This window comes from Desmodus rotundus, chromosome 9, assembly GCF_022682495.2.
Source record: "Desmodus rotundus isolate HL8 chromosome 9, HLdesRot8A.1, whole genome shotgun sequence".
NCBI classification, from domain to species: domain Eukaryota; kingdom Metazoa; phylum Chordata; class Mammalia; order Chiroptera; family Phyllostomidae; genus Desmodus; species Desmodus rotundus.
Window position 1 is genome coordinate 71,733,206 of NC_071395.1, and position 25,357 is coordinate 71,758,562.

The window sequence follows — 25,357 nt, forward strand, 5'->3', positions numbered from 1 at the left end:
ACATTGGGTGGAGCAAAGGTGCCTCCTATGCCCAGTTTGAGAACATCAGTCCCCACTCAGGCCACAGACACAGTACTAATGCCACCAACTTTGTGGACACTCTGGAGGGGCAGACGCAGGGCCTTGTCAGTGGGACAAGCTGGTGGCAGGATGCAATCTGGAGCTTCAAGCACCATGCTTCCACTGGAATTGCCATCTTACAGGAGACTTTCCATCCCTTGAACCAAGACATATTGGCACTTGGCTCCAGCATGCTGTCGCCATTCCAACCTGAAATTGGCACAGATGCCACTCTCGGGGTTGTAGCCAATTTTCTTAATGTAAGTGCTGACTTCTTTAACAATTTCCTCTTATCTCTTCTGGCTGTAGGGCGGCTCCATAGAATCCATTTTGTTAACACCAACGATCAGCTGTTTCACACCCAGTGTGGAAGCCACAAGGCCATGCTCACGGGTCTGCCCATTCTTGGAGATGCCTGCTTCAAACTCACCAACGCCGGCAGCAACAATCATGGCAGCACAATCAGACTGAGATGTGCCTGTCATCACGTTTTTGATAAAGTCTCTGTGTCCTGGGGCATCAATGGTGGTCACATAATACGTGCTGGTCTTGAACTTCCACAGGGAGATATCAATGGGGACACCACGTTCACATTCAGCTTTCAGTTTATCCAAGACCCAGGCACACCTGAAGGAGCCCTTCTCCACCTCAGCCTCCTCCTTCTCAAATTTTTCCATTGTCCTTTTGTTGATCCCACCACATTTGTAGACCAGATGGCCAGTAGTGGCAGACTTGAAGGAATCTATGTGTCCAATGATGACACCTGTGTTCTGGTGGCAACCCCATTGTGAAAAAGTGAATAATAGATTTGAGGCTTTTAAACTGGTGAGGCATTAGGTTTTGTGCATACAACAGGTTCTAGCTATAAATGGTTATTGCCAGGCCTAGGTAGACAGCACTAGATTAGCTGCCCCATTATTCAGTTTTCTACTCCAGGCTAAGGAGGCAATTACGGTGCGACTAGACTGAAATCTGTGTGGCTTGTCCACAGGCAGATGGGTTGGAAATGTTTAGGCTGAGATCCCAGGTGATACAGCTGGGTAGTAGGTATGCAGGTGTTACCCATACCTTAATGGAACATCCCCCAACAATTTAGGGGATTAAAAAAGGAAGAAAGCCATGCCTTGAGACACAAATGACAGAGGACTTGTTCCTCACAAGACCCCAGGGCACATGCTTCAGCAGAATCAACAGCAGCTTCAGTTCAGGAATCTGCTGATGGTAATAGTCCAGTTAGAATAAGTATAAGGACAAGGTGAAACCTTTTCCTAAAAGGCAGCTTTCATAGACCTGAGCAATTCTACAAAGAGAGGCAGCAGTACTAACCCCAGTGGCACAGTACTGACCATACCTGATCACAGCACAGAGCCAGGAACCCCAAGCTCAAGTGGGGAACTGAAATTAAAAGAATATACACATGCACTGGCTCGTGTAGCTCAGTGGATTGAGCACTGGTCTGAGAACCAAAGGGTCACTGGTTCATTTCCAGTCAGGGCACAAGCCTGGGTTGTGGGCCAGGTCAGGTCCCCAGTAGGGGGCATGCCAGAGGCAACCATACATTGATGTTTCTCTCCCACTCTTTCTCCATCCCTTCATCCCCATCTAAAACAAACAAACAAACAAACAAATAAAAGAATGTACACAGGCTTACTATTTGGAGGGATGAAGAGTTCTGGAACAAGATAGTGGAGATGGCTGCAGAACATGGTGAATGTACTCAGTGCCATTGGCTTGTACACTTTAAAGTGGTTACAAGGGTAAATTTCATGTGTATTTTACCACAATAACCCCCCTCCAAGGAGGAAGATACACATTTGTGGATTTCCAACACCCCCAGTACAGTAAATGTTTATTGACTACATTATATCTCTTAATTTATTGCTGGAAGTTTCTTCCGGTTTAGTTTAAGTTCACAGGTCATGGTTTCCAGATGACTGACATTCTGGTGAAGCTAAACCAAGACTCTCTCCATGTATCCTCAGCCCTAAAAATACGACTGAGTTTCTACTCTGCTCTTTGGGACATTAATAACTGGTTTCTGGGAACATCATTTTCTCTGGAAGTCTTGAATGCCTTATTAAAGTCCTTGAATTCTTTTTAATTTTTGAGTAATGGTCACGGGAGACTTGATTTTGAACTAGTATAGCCTCTGAAGTCCTGCAGGAAGCACATCCATTTCCAGTGAACGTCAGCCCCCATTGCAATGTAAGGAAACTGAGACCCAGCTCCTGAGAACTCCTCAGCTAAGACTGAGCAGAATAAGAAACGGGAAGTATGGGTTGGGGACTCGAACTTAATGTTGACTTCTAGATTTTTAACTCATAAAAGCAAGATAATTCGATTTCAGATTTTAATTTGGACTTCAGTTTACAAAAAGATTTAATCTTTGAAATTTAATTTCTCCTGGGTGGTTATATTCAAATTTGTGGAATTTCTGTGTATTATTATTATTGTAGCATTTTAATGCTATCATTTAATCTTATTACTTAACTTTTGATATACTATGTTGAATAATGTGACATAATTTGAATGGGAAATAGGAATGAAAGTGAATTTTCAACTTTGAGTATACAATTGCCTTGAAGTACATTCATATTTTGTCCCAGCCCATTTCAGGGCCTTCTGAGATAATCTCTAAGCCAGTGGTCCATAACCCCAGCTGTATGTCAGAATCCAGCCTGTGGAAAACATATTCTCAGGGCCCCAAACAAGTGAGTATTGGTTAAAACTATTAACTCAAGATTTGGATTGATATGCAATATAGTTGGGCTCTGGGCCTCCCTCCAGACCTCTGGGCCCTAGAGCTATGTACAGGCTTTCCCACCTCTAGCTGGCTCTGACAGGAAAGCTTTCAAAATGCCGATTTCCCAGCTCTGAGAATCTCTGAGGACCAGAGATTCATACTTACTTGGCCTGGGGTGGAGTCCAGCATCAGCATAGTGCTCTCTGCAAGTGGATGGGTAAGGTGCCTGATTCTGAGTTTCATTAAGATTCTGGCTCATATATCACAGCCTTTGTCATAGTAACAGAGGAGAAATGTTGGTTCCCTGTTTGCTTACTCCTATCACTTGGGGCTTATCAAGAGACCAAACATTGGGTACTCTGTAAATATTTGTCTAGTGAAGGACGTTGTTGGCAGCTGACCCCAGAGGTCCCATTTTTTACATAGAAAAGAAACAGTCCCTAATTATTTGGCCCAGGGTATGTTCATCCTGAGGTGAGAAACCTTTCCAAATGGATCGTCACACCTATGATTATTCATGTTTGAAAAGGAGAGTAGAAGAGTGAAGGTTTCATGAGAGGTTGGGAGGCGACAATGGCAGCAGGAATAGGGCCGTGGAGGAGCGTGTGCAGATAGAAGCCCACTAGCCCCAGCCTGGCACACTCTGCACAAACCCAATCAGAAGAGGTCTCCAGGGCAGCTTCACTCTGAACAGCAAAGATGCTGTGACAGGAAAAGACCAGGATGAACTGTGGTGGCAACAGCCTTGGGATCAGGAAATGCAGGTTCTAGCCCAGGTCTGTTAGGAACCAGCAAGCCACTTAGTCTCTCTAAACCTCAGGCTCCTCATCCAAGTTGAGGACGTCAGATCTGGACATGGCTGTTCTCCATAGCTGGTTTTGGTTAAAACATTTTGAAACAGTATAACCAGCTTTGGTTATATAAAATTTAAAACTTCTATATAGTTAAAGATAGTATCAACAAAGTTTGAGGACAAGTGTAGATCAAGAAATTGGAATCAATGAATACATCCATCAAAAAGGGAATGGTTAATAGACGATGGTATAGCCATCCACTCTAAGATCATAACGTGGTAAAAAGAAAAGAGAAGCTCTTTATGTACCAATATGGAACAGTCTTCAATATACAGGCAAATAAGATAGGAAGGCACGGAAGAGTGTGTTTAATATAAAAGTGAAAAGTATATGCACAGAACACCCCTGGATAGAGAAACCAGAATTTGTAACATGGGTTGCGTTCAAGGGAAAGGAGTGGTGGCTAGAGAGCAGGAAGCGTGAAGCAGACTTCTTACTGGACGCTCTTTTGTACTTTTTGAATTTCAAACCATGTGAATGTATTACCTATTAAATCAATGATAGAAAAACTAAATGATGGACTAGAAGAATTTCGAACTCTTGATAATAGCACTTTACACCCCGCCTGGTTGGAGAGTTCTTTGTGCATATATCTTCCAGGAAATCACCTTCTGCGTTGTCTAGACTGTTCACAGTAAGTCAGTGCCTCTACCTCTGGGATGACCCTGTCCCTACCAAGCACTCGCTCAGACGTGCTCAGGCCACATTCTTCCGGTCTGCAGCAGTGATGTCGGCACCCTCACCCTATTCCACAGCGCTCTTCCCAGCAAGTACCGATTTGCCACTCAGATTTCATCAGTTAATATCACAGGGCCCATATCCCTGGGAAAGGCCATGACAAAGACGGCCAGCTCCCAAGTCAGTCTGTGCAAGGGCTCCTCAGGGACAGTGCCCTCTGTGCCTTTGTAACCCTCTGCGGTCAGCTTAGCTTTCTCAGTCAGAGGCAGCGATCTAAACAGGGCATAGAGTGGGAGGCAGACAGGACTGGAAGGGAGAGGGAAAAAGAATTATCTGGGGAGAGATGAATGGTAACAAAGCATCCCGGAAATTAGGTAGAGGGACCACAGCAGAAAAGGCTGGTAAGAGGCTCACCTCCCGCAGCTTCTCCTGGGCCTCAGCCAGCGCTGCTTGCTTCTCCTGAAGCTGGGCCAACGCAGCATTCATTCGGATCCGCTTGGGCTCCACCACCCGATACAGTCTCCCGTACAACTGCAGGGAGACAGCCAGGCTGTGGGTTCACCCACCCACCCACTCAACCACCAGTGGTCCTTCCCACCTGGGAATGGGTCTTCCATTCCCCCAGCTTTCTCCTGTGTGCATCGCCCTCTTCCCAGGCCTGCCTCACTGCTCCCCACCTTCCCTGCCCCGCCCCTGCTTACCTCCATGGCCCGTACCCACATACAGAGGGACTTGGCGGCAAGTGAGACTCGGCCAATGATATCAGGCTGGAAGTCAGGCTGGGCACAGTAGGCCCCGATCTTCTTCAGAACCTTATCTGAGATATTGTCTTTATCAAAGTGGATCAGCGATTTGATGAAATTCTGTTCCCCTGTGGGATAAAAATCAGGGGCCTCAGCCAGAAGCCCTAAGCCCATCCTCATCATACAGCTGGCACCTCCACTGCTTATACATGGCCGTGTTTCCCCGGGGTTGTTCCCAAGGCCAGAACATCTGCCTTCAGCCAAGTTTCTCCTGCTGCCCTTGCTCCCTTCTCTAGAACCTTGCAGGCCCCAGGACCCTCCCAGCCTCATCCCCCATCACTTACCTTGAACACTTTAATCTGAACCACCCCACACATAACTCTTTCAGGCTTGCGGGCTATATTCTACCAAGAGAACTTGAAGCAGAGAAAACCACAAGAATGAAATAGCAAGACTCTTGTTTTCCATTTTCTGATTCTTGCCCTTTGCGCGGGGCGGGGCGGGGGTGCAGCAAAGGCATTCCTGCCGTTGGGTTCTGAGATGTATTCCTTTATCTTTATAACAATCCCTCCTTTGTTTTGGCTTAAATTAAGATGAGTTGTTTTCTGCTATAACCAAAGAATCTTAACTGATATTTATGTCTTCTCTTTTCCACTAGGCTCTATGCTCGTGGGTCAGTACAATGCCTCATTCATCTCTGTCTCTCTGAGTGCCTGACACACAGCACATGATTAATAAGAAATGTTGGGTGAATTGCTGTTAATTATCTCCTGGTTCTTTAGCTCACCTAGCTGCCTCTTGGCCTCCACCCAAGTGGGCTCGTTGCCTCGAAGAATCATGACTGCCTGCATCACCATCTCCACCTGGGCGGGGGGCCGTCCATAAGATTTGATCTCCCCTATATCCTTCTTGTTCAGAGACTCCAAGGCCTGGGAAAAGGGATTCACTTAGGGAGCAGAGCTAGAGTCAACTCAGGTCCTTTATGGGGACAGGACCCAGCTCTTCTTCCCACACCCCCAGGGACTTTGAGGCCCTTCCCTGGGCCTTCCCACCCTAATACCCTCATGGCCTCTTCCAGGGCTGGCAATGCCTCTTCTAGATCCTTCTGGGCATTGTCAGCCAGTGCCTGGCACTTGACTTCTTCAATTGCAATCTTCTCACTATGGGCTGTGACGGCCTACGGGTGGAAAGAGGGTGAGGGTTTTGTCTTTGCTTTGGGCAAAGGTAAGGGTGACAGTGTTGGTGGTAATGAGGAAAGATAAAACTAATGAAAATTTGAGGAGTGGAACAGGCATCCCGACAGAGTAACTGACAAAGACCAGAAGCCTCTGGCTGGTGGGTGCTGGTGGTGGAGGGGCGTGAGGCACAGGACTAACGCAGGACCCCCACCTTCTGCTGCTCATCTGCTTCTCGCTTCTGCTGTACAATGATGACGAGGTACTCCTCGCACTGTTTCTGGAACTCAGCCACCTTTTTCTTGGCATCCTCCAGCTCCAGCGACATCACTTCCACCTTTTCCCTCGTTTCATCAATCTTAAACAATCCTGTCCGCAGCTTAGTGGCCTGGTCCAGCAGCTCCTGCCGCTTCTCTGCCAGCAGCCTGGGGGACAAAGTAGAATTAGGTGCCCGGAGAGGCTGGACTCCCAGAAAGGGGAGTTCTACACACTCTCCCTTCCTAGTGTCTCAGGTCCCTGTCTTCCTTTCTGTTGCCACAACCACCCTGGTCAGCTTTTTAGTATTTCCTTCCCGGATCATTGCCAACGGTTTCCCAACTGGTCTTTGTGCTTCCGGATTTTCATCCTCTGTTTATCCTACGCACCACTGTCAATATCAGCTTGCTAGGCAGCGTTTTCGCCATACCATTTCCCTGCTTGAGAATCTTCTACTGCTCCCCAGTGTGCAGTGGGCAGAGGGCTGCAGTGAACCAGGAGACACAAACCTGTCCCAGGGGGATGGCCATTCTTTCTCCCTAGCCTGTTTTTATTTTTGTTTTTTGTTTTTTCATATGGGAATGAATGTAAGCTCAGTATTGCCAAAATTTCTGATTTGAGAGAAAAGTTGGAAACCTGAATTTTTCTAAGGCTCCCAAGTTTTAAATGTTGGCAACTCATTCAAAAAGTTTTAACATTGCCCAAGGCAAAAATAATAATGATAACTGGATTGTATTCTGGACTAAATAAGAAAATGCATGTAAAGGGCTTAGTATGCTAACCCGCAAACAGTGAACAGAACGTAAGCCTATGACCTGGGGAAGGCAAGGGCTTTATTTTGTTAACCGGTATATTTTAAGTATCTAAAATAGTGCCTGGCACATAGTGGGCAAGGGTAACCCACAGTGCCTCTCTGTACAAGTTCTGTCTTCCTCCCCCTTTCTGATGCTCTTAAAAATCAAAAAATACATATTAAATAAATAACTAAATGTTGACTAGCACAAATGGCTTTTTCTTCACTTTGATTAAAATACTGAATCTGCCCTGGCTGGTCTGGCTCAGGGGATTGAGTGCCAGCCTGCGAACCCAAAGGGTTGCTGTTTCGATTCCTAGTCGCACATGCCTGGGTTGCGGGCCCAGTCCCCAATAGGGGGTGCACAAGAGGCAATCACACATTGATGTTTCTCTCCCTCTCTGTCTCCCTCCCTTCCCCTCTCTAAAAATAGATAAAATCTTTTAAAAAATACTGAATCCAATAAATGAAGGGTTTTTTTACATTTCTCTTATATCCTTCAAAGCAAATGACTGTTGTGTTGTGCACATAAAAAGATACTCAATACAACTTAATGAATGAGTATATAATTCTTAGGAATGGTGGAAAGCCTAGAAGATATTACAGGCAGAGAGGACTGGGTACATACATTATGGGTATAGACGGCAGTGTCGCCATCATGTTATGGTTGGAGAAAAAAAACACACCACTGCAGAAAATAAGGACAAAGGGAGTGTGAAGAGGGCTCTATGGACAGCCACATCCCTGAAAGGTCTTTCTCTTTTATTAACTTCCTGGGCAAAATCAAGACCCATTGCACCTCTGCCATTCCACATTAGCACCTGGGCCCTAGAGCCAGTCCCCTTGGCCAGCTCCTGGATATTTCCACTATATCGTTTCAGTAATTGCCCTCAAAAGACACCACGCTCCCTGGCCCTCCACATCCATTACTCTTCTTCATACTTCTTGTATCCAGACACAAGTTCCAGGTAGTTGGTGGGGGTGACATAGTTGTATCTTCGCAGTTCCAACAGCATCTTCTGGGAATACTGAGCCACTGACCAGTGCATGGTGACGAAGATCTGGGCCACCTTCCTCTGGATCTGAGGCCAAAAGAAAAAGGACATGGCAGAGGGTGATGGCAGATGAAGAATGGAAATGGAAGAGAGTTCAGGGGGCGTGGTGAGATACGGGAGGAGGGTCTCACATTCTCCTGCGTTCCCAGATCTACACCCATGAGGTACTTCTCAGCCACCTCCAGCAGGGCTTCACGGGGCCACTCTGAGAACCAGTTGATGGTAGTGCAGTTCACCAAGGCCGGGTACTGGCGGATCCAGTTCCTGGTGAGGGGTTTTGAGAGGCAGTTAAGTCCATTTGCAGAGTCAGCCTCCAGCTACCGGCTTTGTCACAGGACTACCTGCATTCTAGGGACCTAAGTTCCCCATCCTCATGCTCCTGTAGCTCCTTGTCCATATTCTGCTCCCCTAAGAACTAGTTCAGTGAAGTATTTAGAAACAGGTTCTGGGGTCAGAAAGGCCCAATTCCACATCTTCCAGGTGTGGATCTTGGACAAGTGATCTAACCTTTTGCATGTCAGCTTCCTCATCTCTCAAATGTGAATAACAAAGCATACTGATTAGGGTTGTTAGGAGATTCAATGAGGTGACACATGTAAAATACTTAGTACAGTGCCTGGTACGTGGCAAATGCACCGTATACCATAACTATAAAAAATAAACAAAATGGTAACCCACATTGCCTCTTGTGCAAGTTCTGACTTCCTCATACTTTCTGATGCTTTAAAAAAATCGAGTCATACCAAGAATGGACAAATAAAATGTGGTCTGTACATATAATGGAATATATTCGGCCTTAAAATGGAAGGAAATTCCGACACATGCTACAACATGATGAACCCTGAAGACATTATGCTGAGTGAACTAAGCAAGTCACAAAAAGACAACTACTATGTGATCCCACTTACATGAGATGTCACGGAAACAGAAAGTAGAATGGTGGTTGCCGGGAGATGGGAAAGTGGGAGAAATGGGTAGTTATTCAATGGGTGTGGAGTTTCAATTCTGCAAGATGAGAAAGTTCTAGAGATCTGTTGTACAACGACGTGAATATGCATTGCACTACTGATCTGTACACTTAAAAATGGCTAAGATGGTAAATTTTTTTTAAAGATTTTATTTATTTTAATTTTAAACATAGGGGGAGGGAGGGAGAAAGACAGGAAGAGAAACATCAATGTGTGCTTGCCTCTCCCGCATCCTTCACTGGGAACCCAGCTGGCAACCCAGCCATGCTCCCCAACTGGGAATTGAACTGGTGACCCTTTGGTTCGCAGACTGGTGCTCAATCCACTGATCCACACCAGCCAGAGCAAAGATGGTAAATTTTATGTTATACAGTTTTTGCCACAATTAAAAATTTAAAAACAAAACAGAAATGCCACCCTTTTTAGCCCCTCCCCCCACCAAAAGAAACCAACCAATGTAGTCGAACCAGACAGGGGTGAACAACTATGTAAACAGCGCAAATTTCTTGAAAGAAGGCAAGGTCTATGGAAAGGAGATGGGGAGTTCAGGGGGTAGATACTGGCACTATCTATGGAACTCATTCACAGAAGACAGGGGAGGCCAAAGATGGGGAGACCCCTGTGAAGAAGGCTGGGCCATTACAGGGAGGGAGGGAGAAGACTACTTAAGAGGAGTTACCTGAAGGGGTCGCCCACAGGGCTGAGACAGAGAATGATGTGCAGGTTGTTGCGCACGCGCTCAATGAGGTAGGCAAAGAGGCTGTCCGAGGACTCCGACACCTGCTCTGCCCGGGCTTGCTCTATGATTTGTGTCTGGATCTGCATGGAAGCCACAAAGGGTCAGAGGGCTGCAGTTGCAATGGCTGAACCAGAGGGGATAGCAGGAGAGGCTGAGCTGACAGGGTGTGAGTGTTAAAGCAGCTCCACCCAATAGGGTCCCTGGAGGGAGAAGAAGAGGAACAGCTCTTCCACCTAACGGGGGAATGGACAGAAGGGGTGCCACAGCATATTCTGGGATCTGGGCTTCTCCAGGGGTTAATCAGGAAAGTCCAAGCACCAACTGGTCAAGGGCATGGAAAGAATCATACTTCTTCAAATTCATCAGTCTTGTAGAGATTGGGGACCTCGCCCGAGCTGAGGATGTTGTTAATATCCTCTAGGAATGATTCATCAGCAATTTGGGTGTCCACGAAAAGGAAGGATGTGGCCTTGAGGTCTACCCCAGCCTGACGGTACAGACGCTTGATATCTGGACCAGATGAGAAAAGGAGGAAAAGGGAACAGACAGACTCTTCAGATTCACTAGCCCATCTCTTATTCCTTTTCTAAGATTTAGACACCCTACCACAGCCTTCAACACACACACACCACCATTCTATACCCCACATGGGCCTGGTACAGCTCGTTATCTGGCTTCTATTCCTCCTCTCTCTTATCATCACAGAAAGTCAGGCACCTGATCTTTCCCTCCTAGTGCCAAACCCTCTCCTCTTTCAGAAACCCAGCCATACCCTCTCGGAACTCTTGCTTCCGATAATGTTTGGTGACTTCAATCTGGAAGGTGATGTACTCGCAGATGAATGAGGCCAAGCGGGCCAGACTCTGGCGCCCACTGCCCCCAATGCCCACCAAGAGCATGTTGCCCCGAGGCTGTCCAATGACCCGCACAATCCGTGTGACTGGGGGTTGGGAGATAGGGGACAAGAACAGTGAGTTGGCTGAGCAACCTCAGAGGATCTCCAGGCCCTAGACTAGGGACTGGGATGCCTGAAATGGCAATACAGGGACCAAGAGGTGTGGAAAGAGGTTAGTGTCTGAAGCCCTGGTGGCAATTCAACTTTTAACCTCCACCCTGTCTGTTAAACACCACTGTCCAGGAAAAGCCCCACCCATTGCCACAAAGGCATCTGGAACCAAGGAGGAAGGTGACTTCTGGGATAGACCTGGGGAGGAATCCCTATTTCCTTGGAAATGCATCATAATTGGGATGCTGGGGAAGGGGATGGGAATAGGAAATACTCACTGTGTTCAATAGCCTCTCGGAAGAGCACCAGATACATTGGCACGACAGCAGGTGACAGATTGTACTCATTTAGTGCCGTCTCCATGGCTGTCTTCAGTACTGTCAGATCAGTCAGGTCTTCATATACCTTGGGCTCCCTCATGAAGTCCCCTGGGTGATCAAAAGAGGAGGTCAGAGTCTCAAATGCCTGGCCTTCCCCACAACTTCCATAAAAGGCCCTAAGCACCAGGGCTCCACACTCGACCCACCTTCTAACCCACCTCCAAAGAGTCTCCAGCCTACCGTAGCCATAGATCCCAACTCACCAAAGATAGGAGAACGTTTGTTGGGACAAAGATTATGAAATGTAAGGTCAAAGAAGGAGCCGAGTTTGTCACTTAAGATGACCACAAAGGCTTCCATGTCTGCTGCATCAACCAGTCGGTCAGAGAAGACTCTGTTGGGAGGGAGTTGGGGTGAGATCTGGGAATAAGAAGAAAAATGGCCCTGGGAAAAGGAGTATTGGGGTGAGGTAGAGGAGGGGCGTGGAGCAAGGCTGCTGAAGCCTGGGTCTGGAGGGGCACAGGCATCTCACCTGAAACATTCATGGATCCAGAGCCGTGTGATGCTGGACTTGGTGTCGTGGAAGTCCTTGTTGGCTCTAAGCATGCCCTGAAATACCTGGGGAAGAGGCATGGCTAGTGGGGTGGAGGGAGGAAAGGGAATTCCTTCAGAAATTTTAGAGGTAGGCCAGAGAACACAGCATTGGAGGATGGCGGTGATTTGGGGTTTATGGAACGCTACTGAGCTCCAAGACTTACTCTGAGAAAAGAATGCCCGTATGGAGGCTGTGCCATGCACAGGGACCAGGTCAGCTGGGTTTTACCTTGGAGATATCTCGAAGGTTGAAGAGGTAGTGGATCTTGGCAGGTGTGGGCAGGAAACGCTGGACCACAGTGTTATACACCTCTAAGGTGGCCTCAGTCACCACATTCCCAATGGGCTTCACCTCTTCCTCAAAGTCCTGAAGCTTCTGATTGATCATGGTGCCGAATATTCGGATGATCTGAGACTCCTAGAAAGAGACCCTCTGATTCACTTTCGCAGGCTCTGGCCTTTTAGCCAGGCCTGGGACAAGGGTGGAGTGAAGCAGTCATCTTGGGGGCAGAATTTAAGGGGCACCAAAAAACCCCTCAGAAATCAAGAGAAATAACATTTTAATGCAATGTTAAAAAATCAAAATTAATACCAAATATCTATGATGAACAAATACCAACATTTTAAATAAAAATAGAATTAGTATTATCGATTTTTCTTTTTGACTCAGGCCCCAATATGGCTCAGCATGGTACTGTTCCAGTCTCGTATTTATTTAAAAGGTTTGTATTTTGTTCATAATGAAATTTTGGGCTTACTTTTAAAAAATGCATTAAAATATTATTGATCTTGACTACTGAAATTTTTGGCACCTTTGAGTGCCTCATTTGCCTCACTCTAATCCTGGCAATGCTCTCAGCTGTCAGCTTTGTAGTATTTACCTTCCTTAGCCTCTTCGGGGCCCCTGCACTTCCAGCCCACTGGGACAATGAGACTACCCATTCCAGAGCCAGCAGGCTACACTTCCATCCTGCAGCTCTCCTAGCTCAGGCAAAGCAAAGGCTCCTACAGATGGCAGCCTCCACTCCATAGATTACAGCTTCCTATATGCAACTCTGCTCAGGGGGGTTCTGAGCCCCTTCCCTGATCTGCCCCCTCATTTTCTAGGACACAGGGGGTTTTGCCTTCTATAGTCCCCCCTCTGCCAGCCCCAGTTGCCCTCACTGTGGGGAAGGTCATGTTGATGATGTTGAAGCAACTCTGCAGTCTAGGGGAGATGACAGTCCGTCCACCGCCGGGAGGGCCCATGGCAGCCATCAGGAACATGTCCTAGCGAGCAAAGACAAGACAGATGGGGAGAGGGGATGAGAGGAGGCACAGAAACAGGGAAGATGTAAAAGGAGCCAGGAGGAAGAGAGTACACAGAGGAACAAGTGGGAAGAGAGACGGGGACAGAATCAGCAGGAAGAAATATTTTTAAAAGAAAAAAGTAAAAATATTCATATTAGCTCGAATATATAAGACTGAAAATAGAAATGAGTTCATGAGACACTTTCTTACATTTATACATAGAAACAAAGCATCAATAGGAACCACAATTATCTCTAACAATAAAAGTGGAAAAAAGAGAATCAGCAGGAAGGAATATGAAGTAATGGGGGCAAGGAAAGGTAAAGGGGAGAAAGGGAATAGGAACACTTTTTTTTTAAAGGATTATTAAAGTAACGTATTTTGTTTTTATTTCATCATTATAATCCATGTACCCAAATTAGAAAATAGAGGTAAGTTAAAAACCAACATTTGCTTAGATATTCTAGACCTTTTTTCTTTTTTAATATATATATCTATCCATATGTGTACCCGTATATATTCTCAGGAATATATGAATATATTAATTATTAGGTGAGTTTTTGATCCTGAGTGCCAGAGAGATGGGCACCCCAGAAATGAGGCTGAAATTGCTGCTGCCCCTCGATTCAGGGAAAAGAAACAAACGAGATGCTCAGAATCCCATGGGAGAAGAGCCAGGACCGAGGGGAGTTGCCTGGATCCTGGGTTGGGAGGGGAGAACTGATATCACAGGGGAGGTTACTGCAAAAACGGGAGACAGACAAGGGCCGGAGAGGGGAGTTATAGACTCTGGGCACCTAGACAGGTCTGGGTGGCATGCATCAGGGCTGGCCTGTGAGCATGGTGTAAGAGGCCTGACAAGGGAGTGGAAGTTAGAGGACAGCATCCTTTGGGCAGGGTCAATGAGGAGAGTTATAATAGGAACTGATAACTTAGGAGCCAATTATCTCAGTCCTGAGAAAGGCAGGATACTCCTGTGTGGAAGGAACACCAGAGTATAGGATTCCATCCCGGCATCCCAGTGGAGGGGGCATTGAACCTATCATGGGAGGGCACAGAGAACAAACTCCCAATGCTTACTCGAATGTACTTGATGGTCTGCTTCAAACGATCATACCAGAAGCCATAGTCAATCCAGAGGCGAATCAGCTCCAGGGGTGGCTGAGACCCAAATGTGTCCTTAGCTGGCATATTTAGGTCATCCATAAAGGTGATCATGCTTTTGCCCCCAAATGGCACATACACACCCTTGGTTCGCTTCTCCACCCTGCTCTCAATGATGCTCTGCACATTATTGGATGTGGTCTGGTGGAAAAGGTACACAATGAATGCTTGCATCACTCAAAAGAAATACGGAGTTATAAAGGAGTGTCAGTCAGGGACTGGAATCCCAAGAGAGAACAGAAGGCAGGGAGAGAATGGGGTGTGGGCAGCCTGACCCCGGGTCCTGTAACACACCTGTGCAGACATGTTGACAGTGAGCACTGACCACTGGCTGGAGGGCAAGGACTGCAGAACACTCTGGGCGATGGAGGTTTTCCCAGTCCCCACAGGACCCACCAGCAGGACAGGAATCTGATTGGCCACCAAGGTGCTCACCAGGTGGTTGTAGCGAACAGTGTCAACAGTGGGCACCATAATCTTATAGAAGGGGCAACTAGGGAGGAAAAGGAATTGTGTCTCAAGGATCATTGGCCCTATCCTTTCTGAGTCCCCCTTCATTCTGCCTCCCAGCATTTACCTTCCTCTGACATCACCACTCTCCAATCGCCAACTCTGCCTCCTATGGGGCCTGGGGGGCCTGGGGATCAGGACTTCTCCTGAGGTCCCTGTCCCATATCCTCTCGATCTCACTTCCTGTACTCAAGAGTCCTCTCTGCTCCGGGAGCCACCCTTTCCTTTCTCACTTTTGCTTCTAGACCCCAGCTCTCTCGCCACATCTCCCACCAACTGCAGCCCCAAGTCTTAAACCACCCCCAAGGCCGGGCTCTCACTTTGAAGGGTAGCGCCAACTTTTAGGGAGCTTATCTTCAAATGATGTCCAGCTTCTCATCTTGGGGTCCACAAAATACTCATACACTGTGTCCTGAAGAGGAAATGTGTGTCAGGCTACCAAAGCCTTCCTGTAGCTCTCCCCTGCCCAGAAAAAGGCGCTCACAGACCACTGAGGAAAGAAGAGAACTGGGCTGGCAGGTTGAAACCTGAGAAGAGGCTGAGGATCAGGGAACAGGTGGGTTCTAGAAAAAGAGGAAAAACAGGACAGCTGGTTTGGGGTCCCTGACCTTATTAGGAAAAGTGCCCTCAATCTCTCGGAGGTAACTGTCGATCTTCTTGCGGCCTTCCTCATCCACAGAGGCACACACAGACCAGATCATGCTGAACACAAAAGTCAGCTCTACCATAGAGACGTAGTTCTCACCATCAGCTGGGTTCACCTGGATGGAAAAACACAAGGGGAAATACTCACAATCTGTAAGAAATGGAGGGATGTACTTTGGCAGATCATCACAAAGGCTTAAAGTTTTCCTCCCTTCCTGGTTCTGTTTGGGAAACCACATAGGTATAGATAAATCTAAATCTAAAATGTTTAGATAAACCTGAAACTCCTTGCAGCCCAGAAGTGGCCCCAAGTTTCCTCTCTACTAAATTATAAAGACACGGCAGGGACCCAGCCACACCATGTCTACCCTGAAGAAGTGCCCACAGGTGCTCAAGGAGACAGGTCCAGAGACATTTGTGGTGACTTCTTTGTAACTGCAAAAAATTGTAGATGACCCAAACATCCACCAGTAGAGGAATGACAGAGTAAAATGTCATGTTTTACCATGGAATGGAATATAGCAGTTAAAAGCAATGAAGTTAATCTACATGTAGCAGTCTAGAACTCAGACACATATTGTTGATTTAATAAGCATATTGCAAGTGTTAGGTATATAGTACATGGTACATTTTTGTAAATACCACATTTTCTCTGGGTATCCACGGGCTTGTGTGTAAATGTGCATTTTTCATAGGCCTGGAATGACGCATACAAACAAACACACTACAGTAAGTCACTTGTGTGGAGAAGAAAGTGGTCCAGGACTGAGAGGGGGAAGGTGATCAAAAACAACTTTAGCTTTGTACCAAAAAATTGTAATTTTTAGAAGGAAACTAGATTCAACTGTTACTTGAGTAATTAAAAATTAAAGTTTAGGCCCTGGCTGGTGTGGCTCAATGGATTGAGTGCTAGCCTGCCAACCGAACGGTCGCCAGTTCGATTCCCAGTCTAGGGCACATGCCTGGGTTTCAGGCAGGGTCCCCAGTTGGGGGTGTGCGAGAGGCAACCAATCGATGTATCTCTCACACATCAATGTTTCTTTCCCTGTCTTTCTCCCTTTTTTCCCCTCTAAAAATAAATAAATACAATCTAAAAAAAAATTTTAATGTATCAACTTAATAGCAGAAATGGCATATTTAGAGCTCATGCTCTTAACCCCCAACTCAAAGGGCACGTGCCAATGCTGCCTTTGATAAGGTGAGTGGCACACTCGGGGCTGTGTAAATGACACTAAACTGCTCAGAGGAAATGGCCAACAGGCAGCCAGTTGGCATCATTTGCACCATCTCCAACCTACTTTGTGAAACAGCCACAGGCCCACGGGGATGGAGCTCTTGGGCTGGGTTCTAAATGAAAGCTCCTAACACTGCAGGTAATGTTATATACAGGATGTTGCCCAATCCAGAACACTGGACTTGGTCTTAGAAGAATCCTCAACCCTCAAAATATAGATGGGCAATGGTGTTGAGACTCTACTGTCTACCATATTCAGTCTAGAATCCTTAGTCTGTCCTTCCAGCGCATCCCAGCATGAAACATATGTCCCCATCCTCTTCTTGGGGTCTCTGCTACACTGAAGAGGGTCTGCCTGCAAACACTACCCCATCCTTCCTTGCCAAGCAGGGACTGACTCTTGTGTCTCCATGTTTTTGTGAAGGCCATTCCTCTTTACCTAGAATGGATGCCCTTCTCCCTTTGTTCTGTTCATCAGTGCCCTTCCCCCTCTGCTCAGACCCCTCCCTGGCCAGTCCTCCCAAGCACCAGGGACTATTGTCCTTTTTTCATATGTTACCTTGAAAGTTTATCTACATAGTTTTAAGTTACATTAATTGTATCATGAATGGTATATGCTGTTATAGATCTTAATTGTTATATAACTTTATATTAACAGTTTAATTATCTGGCAATATCTTTAAAAACAACACAAAACATTTCTAGGCAGTGATTTAATCTCAACAGAAAAAAATATACAATTTTGGTCCTTACTCCATAATTTTAAACTGAACAAAATTTTTTCTTACATATCAATTAATCTGGAAATGTCTAAAGCCCCTCATTAGATTAAGTTGGGAGCTGCTTCCAGCAGACACAGTATCCCAAGACTTAATATTTAGTTTTTAAAAGGATACAGAAATGAGAAACCACATGAATTATCCTCAGTTTCCAAAATACAAAGAGGAAATTATAGTGAGCCCCACTGTGTACAATATCCAATTTAAAGGCCTTACTTTGGCCTTCCAGCACACACACACACACACACACACGCCCCTCACTGCTGCCATAGTCAGCATAGCCTTCCTTTGTAGTCCGTTCCACTCAAGCCAGGTGTTCAACTTGTGTCTCGGACATGCCATTTCCCTGAAGTTGTCCGGGGAAGTCATAAGCCCTTCCTGCCTGGCCCTGCTCTGGTCCCCCTTACCCCATTCTCTGGCGTGGCCAGAGCCGAGTACAGCTTGCAGAGGGAGATGATTCCACTGTATTCAGGTAGGGGCACCAGTTCATTGCAATTGTCCTTCTTGAAGGTCAGCATCTTGTTGATAAATTTTTCAAACATGCGTTGAAGGGGCTCTACCTCAGCCTGGAGTTGAATAGGAAGGGGCTTTTTACTCATCCTTATGTCCCATAGTCTATGCTGGTATCTTCCCTCTCCTCAGTTCCCTTCATACCTTTGGCCTCTTCTCTAGCCATGACTGAACATAGGGCTTCCAGCCCAGGTCAGCGTAGTCAGTATACACCATCCCACAGCGAGACACAGTGGCCGGAGAGGCCACCGCCAAGTTCTCCACTTCAAACAGCAGAGATACCTAAGGATATACTTTGTCAGAATCTTGTTTTTCACTCCTCCCTGCCCAGAACTCTGGTGGCCCAAGATGCCAAGTACCAATTGTGGCAGGATGAATAAAGACCTAAGGTTTACAAATGATTTGCTTGTTAAAAGAAATTAGAGCTCATTCAAGGTTATCTTTATAAAAAAAGTTACTCTCTCGCTCGCATTGTTTGAGTGGGTGGAAAAGGGTGGGCTTTACAGCCTATGAATTCATATTTCCAGGTGCACAAGTGAAGGTTCTCCCTCCTGTGTCAGTGAAAATGAACGTGAAGAGGGCTGCCCCCGTCTACACAGTACTTCCTGGTACACAAGGTTCTTTTCCACACTATTGTTCTCCACAGCCGTGGTAGACAGGCATTTTTTTCTTCAGTCACAGGTTCCCCTGAACGCAGGGATCCTCCTCCTCAGTGCTCTGCTATAGAACTTCCTCTTCCCTGAGGACGCCCCTGCACTTGCCCTTAGTCCTGCCTCGTGCCCTCCCAGCTTCCACATCTGCAGGGCCTCAGTAGTCAGGGCACCCCTGTACCTGCTCAGGCATCGAGATTCGCTCTCCATTGATGAGGGTCAAGACCTTGTTGTCATCCATGACAGAGTTCATGCTCTCAATCCACAGTGTGTCCACGGGGCCATCAAAAAGGATCCACTTCTCATCTGGTTTCTCATCTTGGTAGAAGGTGGATAATAAGGAAACCAGAGCCTTCTCACCTAGGGCGCGCCACACGCATCTCCTCACAGATATCAGCCTATGCGTCCTTGTACCTCAGCATTCTCCGAGCATTTTTCTCCCAAACTGAGCTTTCTACACCCCGAATGCCCACCCCACAGGAGACTGAGGCATCTGCTCTCCCCACCTCACGATCTTTTGGGTACCTGCACATGCCATCCGCATGACGCTGGATAGGATGCCATCTGTCCATTCATTAGTGTTAAGGTCATATTCCCCATACAGCTCCCCTAGGGACAATGCCTTTGGGTTCAGGGGGAACTCCTGAAAATGACACAGGAAAGGGTTTTGAGCTGCTGGCAGACACAAATCCTAAGAGCTCTCTTAACCCAGGGATTTGCATTTGTCCTTCTCTCCCTCGTCTCTCCCAGGCCTCCTTGGACCCAGGCACTGCCTCCTGGCCTGTACTACCCTCCCAACACCTATGCATCCCTGCCCCCAGCCTCCGCCATCTTCCTCCTACTCAAATCTCTGCCAGTGACTTCACGTTCCCAACCCCATACTCTAACGATGTTGAAGTTGGGGTCTCCAGCGCGGCACAGGGAGGACAAGGAGGACTGGAGAATCCGCCATGCCGTAGTCTTGCTGCTGCCTGTACAGCCCACGATCATGGTGGAGTGGCGGGAGCTCTTGGTTTCATACAACTGGATGACCTTGGTGAGGGTGAACGGTGTAATCTGCAGGCCCATTTCTCGAATCTCGTGTTCGATGGTCTCCTGCAGCTGAGAGAAGGGGAAACACAGGAAGTAGAAGAGAAAGGAAGAGGACTGCAAAGGACTTTCAAATCTCCCCAATGCCTTTGGAAGATAATGTTCCAACTGTTAAAAAATAGCACCAGGACCCTTTGCACTCTGGCAATTGTTCATTCCCTGGGAAGCTGACCAATGGCAGAGTTAAGAGATTGGGCTCTGCAGTCAGGCAGCCTGGTCCCCATCTTTCAGCCATGTGAACGTAAGTCACTTCCCTGGGTCTCTGTTCCTTCATCTTAAATAGGAGTAACGGTGATAACTCTTCTCATATGGTTTTTGTATTAGATAAAGTAGTCAGCATAAAACACAATGTCTGACATGCGCTGGACACATTTTTCTAATATTATTCAACAAATATTTATTAAGCCTCTATAGTATGTGCCAAGCAGTGTGTTGGGTACTGAGAACAAAGGAGAGTTCATCCTACTGCAGAGCTCACAGTCTGGCAGGAGAAGTAGACTTCGAGCAAATCATCACCTAAGATAAAAATGCTTACAGAACCATGACCATAATGGATCAGTCCCAGAATACTGACATTTTTAAACATACGGCCAATGCAACCAAGTAATTTCAAATAGAGGCAAGATCTTTACTTGTATCTCTCCAGTACCACTAAGAGGCCTCACCACCGCCACTTCCTTCTGCTATCTGGGTTGTTGCCTGCTTTGTTTTTTAATCTTAAGATACCCTCCCCTTGTTGTGGCCATTACACCTCTGCTCCACTGTTAGATACGTGTGTGCACATTTAGCATCCCGCCACCAGTTTAAGGTGCCAATTTTTCCTTTTATTCTGTTTAAAATATTTTCTAACTCCTCCTTTGGCCCATGAGTTATTTAGAATTATATTGCCTAATTCCAAACATTTGGGCTTTTAAAATTATAATTTGTTATTGATCCCTAATTTAACTCTATCGTGGTCAGAGATCATGCTCTATATACTTTTCAATCATTTGAAATTTATGACACCTATACTTAATAACCAGCACATAGTCAATTTTGGTAAAAGTTCCATGTACACTTGAGGAGATTATGTTACTGCAATTGTGGCATAAAATGTTCTATATGTGTCAAGTCAAATCTGTTAAAAGCATTCCGTTCTGTATCTTTATGGATTTTTTGATCTGCTTGCTTCATCAATTTCTGAGAGAAGTACATAAAGATTTCTCACAAGGATTGTGATTTTATCAATTTCTCCTTTTAGTTCTGTCAATCTTGTTTTATCTACTTTATAGTTATATTATTAAGTATGTATAAATTTAGAATTGTTATATCTTTTGGGACATGGACCCTTTTATCATTATGAAATGTCCCCCTTTACCTTTAATATTCTTACTGCCAGAAAGGCAATTCACCTGATATCAATAGAGTTATGATTGTGATCAGAAAATGTTTTAAATAAATTCCTTTGAAACTTTTGAGGCAGATTTATAGCCTTTACATGGGCAACCTCCTAAATATTCTATGTGGGCTTGGAAAAAATGAGTATTCAATTACTGAATGCAACTGCTATGGATGTCTATGAAATCAAGATTGTGTTGTTCAAATCTTCTATATCCTCATTTTTAGTCAGCTTGGCCTATTAATTTCTGCAAGATGTTAAGATCTCCACTACAATGCTACATTTGTCTATTTCTCCTTGTAATTCTGTAAAATTTTGCTCTATTTCTTTTGAGGCTACATTTTTAGGTGCCTCCAAATTTAGAATTGTTTTATCTTCCTGGTAAATTGAACCTTTTTATTAAGTGACCCTTTTTATTTCTAGTAATGCTTTTTGCCTTAAAATCTATGCTGTCTAGTCCTGGCTGGTGTGGTTCAATAGACTGAGTGCCGACCTGCGAACCAAAGGGTTGCCACTTGATTCCCGGTCAGGGCACATGCCTGGGTTATGCACCAGGTCCCTGGTGGTGGGCGCATGAGAGGCAACCACACATGGATGTTTCTCTCCCTCTCTTTCTCCTTCCTTTCCCATCTCTCTAAAAATAAATATTTTAATATCTATATTGTCTAATATTGCTACCTCAGCTTTCTTCTGATTAGTATTTACCTGAGATATCTCTTTACATTCTTTGACTCTCAACCCTTTGTCTTTATATTTTATTGTGTCTCTTCTAAACAATGAAAGATTAGTATAACATTGTGTACTATTCAATGTATGATTATTTTCCCTTTCTTGAACAATTTTTTGTTTTCCTAGAGGCTAATAGTTGCTGTCTTTTGTTTGCTTTGTTTTTAACATACTGATCTCTAACTCAGCTTCAGACTCTGCCAGGTAACTAAATCTCTCAAAACATGGATTCACATGAGGCATGAATTTCTTCTTTCAGAAGTCCTCCTGAAGCACTCGGATTTACTCCACACTGGATCGGCTTCTCTCCGTCAGGTGCGCAGCCATCATCCTGTGTCCTCTATTTTCCTTTCTTGGGATGCGCTTGCATTTCAGTAGAACAAGCCTTCTACTAACTTTCTCAGAAAGCATATATTGGAGGTAATATTTTTTGAGAGTCTACATGTCTGAAATATCTCTTATCTGGCCTCCTATGTGACAGGTTGGCTGGGAATAGAGTTTGAGGTTGAAAATAATTTCCTTGAGCATGGAGTTGAAGGCTGCTCCATTGTTTATAGATTCAATATGGCTGAGAAGTCCAATATTTAAATTCTTGATCTTTTGCATGTTACATCTTTTCTTTTCTTTTTCTTTTCTTTTTTTTTTTTAATTTTCTCTCTCTGGAGAAGCTTGTTAAGTCTTCTCCTTGTCCTGGTGTTTTAAAATTTCACAATGATGAGCCTTGTTAAGGACTTATTTTTTCCACTGCGTCATGCATTTGTGGATCCTTTCATTTTGGAAACAGATCCTTCAGTTCTGGGGATTCTTCTTGAATTGTTTTACTGTCGATCCTGCCCCCCCCTCCATTTCCTCTGTTCCTCCTTTTTGGAACTCCTATTATTTGGCTGTTATCCTTTCTGAGTGTCTTTTGAATCTTATCTCTTTTTCCCTTTGCTCTATTTTCTGGAATATTTCTTTTTTAATAATATTTCATGGAGATACTATCTTAATCTTATCTCTGAGAATACAATGATTTTAAAAAAGAAAACCTTTTCTTTCTTTGCATTATCTCTTTTCTCCAACTTGCTTTTTCCTACTTGGTTTGGCTGCTTGCTGGTTAGTGGCTTTCCTCAAATGTGTGGTGACCCCTGGTTTTCTGCTCACATACATGGGTGAAGAACTGAACAAAAGCCCTAAGTGTGAGTGGGGCTTATAGACTGTGAGTATCCCTGTGGATGATTTATCTAGGACTTTCATTGGGAAATCACTATTCTCCATATTTTGGTCATTCCTCTTAGGCTAGACAGATTCCCCAGAGAAAACTCTTCCAATTTCCTGTCTTGCTGCCAGCATTCTGGAATCTGAGAGATGAAAGAAGACAGTCTCAGCAATCAATGTGTAAACATTCACTTAATCCCCATTTTTAATAGGATTTATTCATACCCTCAGCTATTCCAGTGTCCCCCAATCCAGAGACCTACTATTTTACCCTCTAAGTCTTCTGCCAAAGTGGGAGAGACACAGTCATTTGGGATCACTGAGAAGGGAAGATCTAGAGATCTTCCAAGACAGTTTGCCTCCAATCCTTCTTATTGTAGCTACACTTCCTTTATTCCCTACTCAAAGAGGAATCTAATTCCACAAATGCTTGGCCTTTTGATAACTGTCTCTCACTTTTTCCCACCTCCAGCCCTCTCAGGTTTGCTAAGGCATGACTTATTCATGTCTTATGTTTCTTATGTCCAAAAGTTTTGTTCCATTTCTTCCATTCTCCTCATCCTTTTGGATATAGATGCCTTATTTAAAAAACCTCTTTAGCCTTGGCTGATGTGGCTCCATGGATTGAGCACCAGCCTGAGAACCAAAGGGTCACTGGTTTGATTCCCAGTCAGGGCATATTCCTGGGTTGCAGGCCAGGTCCCCAAGTTGAGAGGCAACCACACATTGATGTTTCCCTCTCTTTTTCCCTCCCTTTTTCTAAAAATAAATAAATACAATCTTTTTTAAAAAATAAAGAATCTCTTTAGAGTATTATAGTGGATTTTCAAAAGGTAACAAAATTGTTTTTAATCCATTTTCTTTTTTTTTCTTTTAATAATCTTTATTGCCTCCTGATTTCAATCATAGAATATACTCAATACAAAACTTTCAAGTCACATAGGCACAAAAGTAAGGTACAGGCCATATATATAATCCCCACTTTGCTGAGTTTTCAGAGAAAAATTGGATAGTGCGATGAACAATGTGCATAAGCTCCACTAATCCACTTTCTTTACCTATAAGTACTCTATATATTGAACTTTTGTTTTAAATTTCAATTGTAATATTTTTCCATTTATAGATATTCTATTGGTTCTTTTTCAAATCTAGTTAGCTTAGAAGTCTCTTGTTCCTGGCTCATGGTTTCAAGCTCCTCTTTTATTTCTTTAAACATATTAAATTTAGTTATTTTTAAATTCTGTGTTGATCATTTCAATATCTGAAGTCTTTAGGGATTTGATTCTATTATTCTGTTGTTCCTCTGTTTTCCATTCATGCTATTGTGTTCCCTTGTGTGTTTTGTGACTTTTGACCAGGAGCTGCTCGTTTTATTGGACTTCTATCTTAAATTTTTACTGTAATTCTTTGAGGCTTAAGTTGAAATTTCCTCTTCCAGAATTAATTTGCATTTGCTTCTGCCAGTCACCTGGGGGAAACTAGTGACTGAGAAATACTTAAAATTAAATTTTAAGTTTAAGAGTTTGGGGATTATACAGTAGAATAAATTATGACCCTGGACCATGTAAGGGCCGACTTGTGGTTAGGAAATCTCAAATATTTTAGCCCCTCTCCCCATCACCTGTCAACACAAGTAAGTTTCTTTATTGTATGTACCCTTTTCAATGGTGAGTTTCTCGTTTTCCCACTTTACTGAGGAAATTTTCCCTTGCAGACTGAAGTTTATGCAGGACTGGGTTTCCTATTGTACATCAAACTTGGGTTACTTTATCTTCTCTCTCAAGTACCTTAAATTCAACAAAAATTTTCAGGAAGAGAGCCAGCTTTTATACTCACTGATCTCCCTGGTCTTATTTCCCCTCCTCATTCCAGAATTCTTTATTTCCAGCTTAGCAATACATTTAAAAATATGTATTTTTATATTTTTATCCAGCATTTTAGTGGTTTCAATAGAAAGCATAATTCATGGTATCTAAACTACCACTACCAGAAAGAAAATTCCTGTACTTTCTAAAATCCTCCTCCTCTAACCCCTGTCATTCCACTGCTCTTCCATATCACACAGTCCTAGCAGTCTCTCCTCAAAACTCCCTAAATGAGGAGAGAAGTGGAGGCAAGAGAGAGCAAATGGGAATGGAGAGAGTAGAAAGGCCAGTAGATTAGAGATCTCAATGAAGTCAAAGAAGCAATGAGTAGAAGTAC

General features: G+C 44.7%; 1 protein-coding gene across 4 annotated transcripts in view; it reads right to left on the reverse strand.

Annotated features, from left to right (window-relative positions):
- The window catches only part of DNAH2 (dynein axonemal heavy chain 2), a 104,687-nt gene that overhangs the window by 21,046 nt on the left and 58,284 nt on the right, over positions 1–25,357 (reverse strand). For 3 of the 4 annotated variants that reach the window (XM_071219302.1, XM_045198904.2, XM_045198903.2), the window contains 24 exons: positions 19,648–19,866; positions 19,291–19,408; positions 18,947–19,083; positions 18,260–18,397; positions 18,013–18,171; positions 15,556–15,708; positions 15,268–15,359; positions 14,732–14,930; positions 14,354–14,578; positions 13,148–13,252; positions 12,213–12,401; positions 11,922–12,007; positions 11,653–11,783; positions 11,348–11,497; positions 10,836–11,003; positions 10,413–10,573; positions 10,004–10,143; positions 8,488–8,620; positions 8,244–8,383; positions 6,468–6,678; positions 6,139–6,255; positions 5,866–6,007; positions 5,037–5,206; positions 4,750–4,866 (listed from right to left, as the gene is read on the reverse strand). In XM_071219302.1, the coding sequence (XP_071075403.1) occupies positions 4,750–4,866; positions 5,037–5,206; positions 5,866–6,007; positions 6,139–6,255; positions 6,468–6,678; positions 8,244–8,383; positions 8,488–8,620; positions 10,004–10,143; positions 10,413–10,573; positions 10,836–11,003; positions 11,348–11,497; positions 11,653–11,783; positions 11,922–12,007; positions 12,213–12,401; positions 13,148–13,252; positions 14,354–14,578; positions 14,732–14,930; positions 15,268–15,359; positions 15,556–15,708; positions 18,013–18,171; positions 18,260–18,397; positions 18,947–19,083; positions 19,291–19,408; positions 19,648–19,866 (3,600 nt within the window). The remainder of the gene's footprint in view (positions 1–4,749; positions 4,867–5,036; positions 5,207–5,865; positions 6,008–6,138; positions 6,256–6,467; positions 6,679–8,243; positions 8,384–8,487; positions 8,621–10,003; positions 10,144–10,412; positions 10,574–10,835; positions 11,004–11,347; positions 11,498–11,652; positions 11,784–11,921; positions 12,008–12,212; positions 12,402–13,147; positions 13,253–14,353; positions 14,579–14,731; positions 14,931–15,267; positions 15,360–15,555; positions 15,709–18,012; positions 18,172–18,259; positions 18,398–18,946; positions 19,084–19,290; positions 19,409–19,647; positions 19,867–25,357) is intronic. The other variant, XM_071219303.1, reaches the window with a different exon arrangement.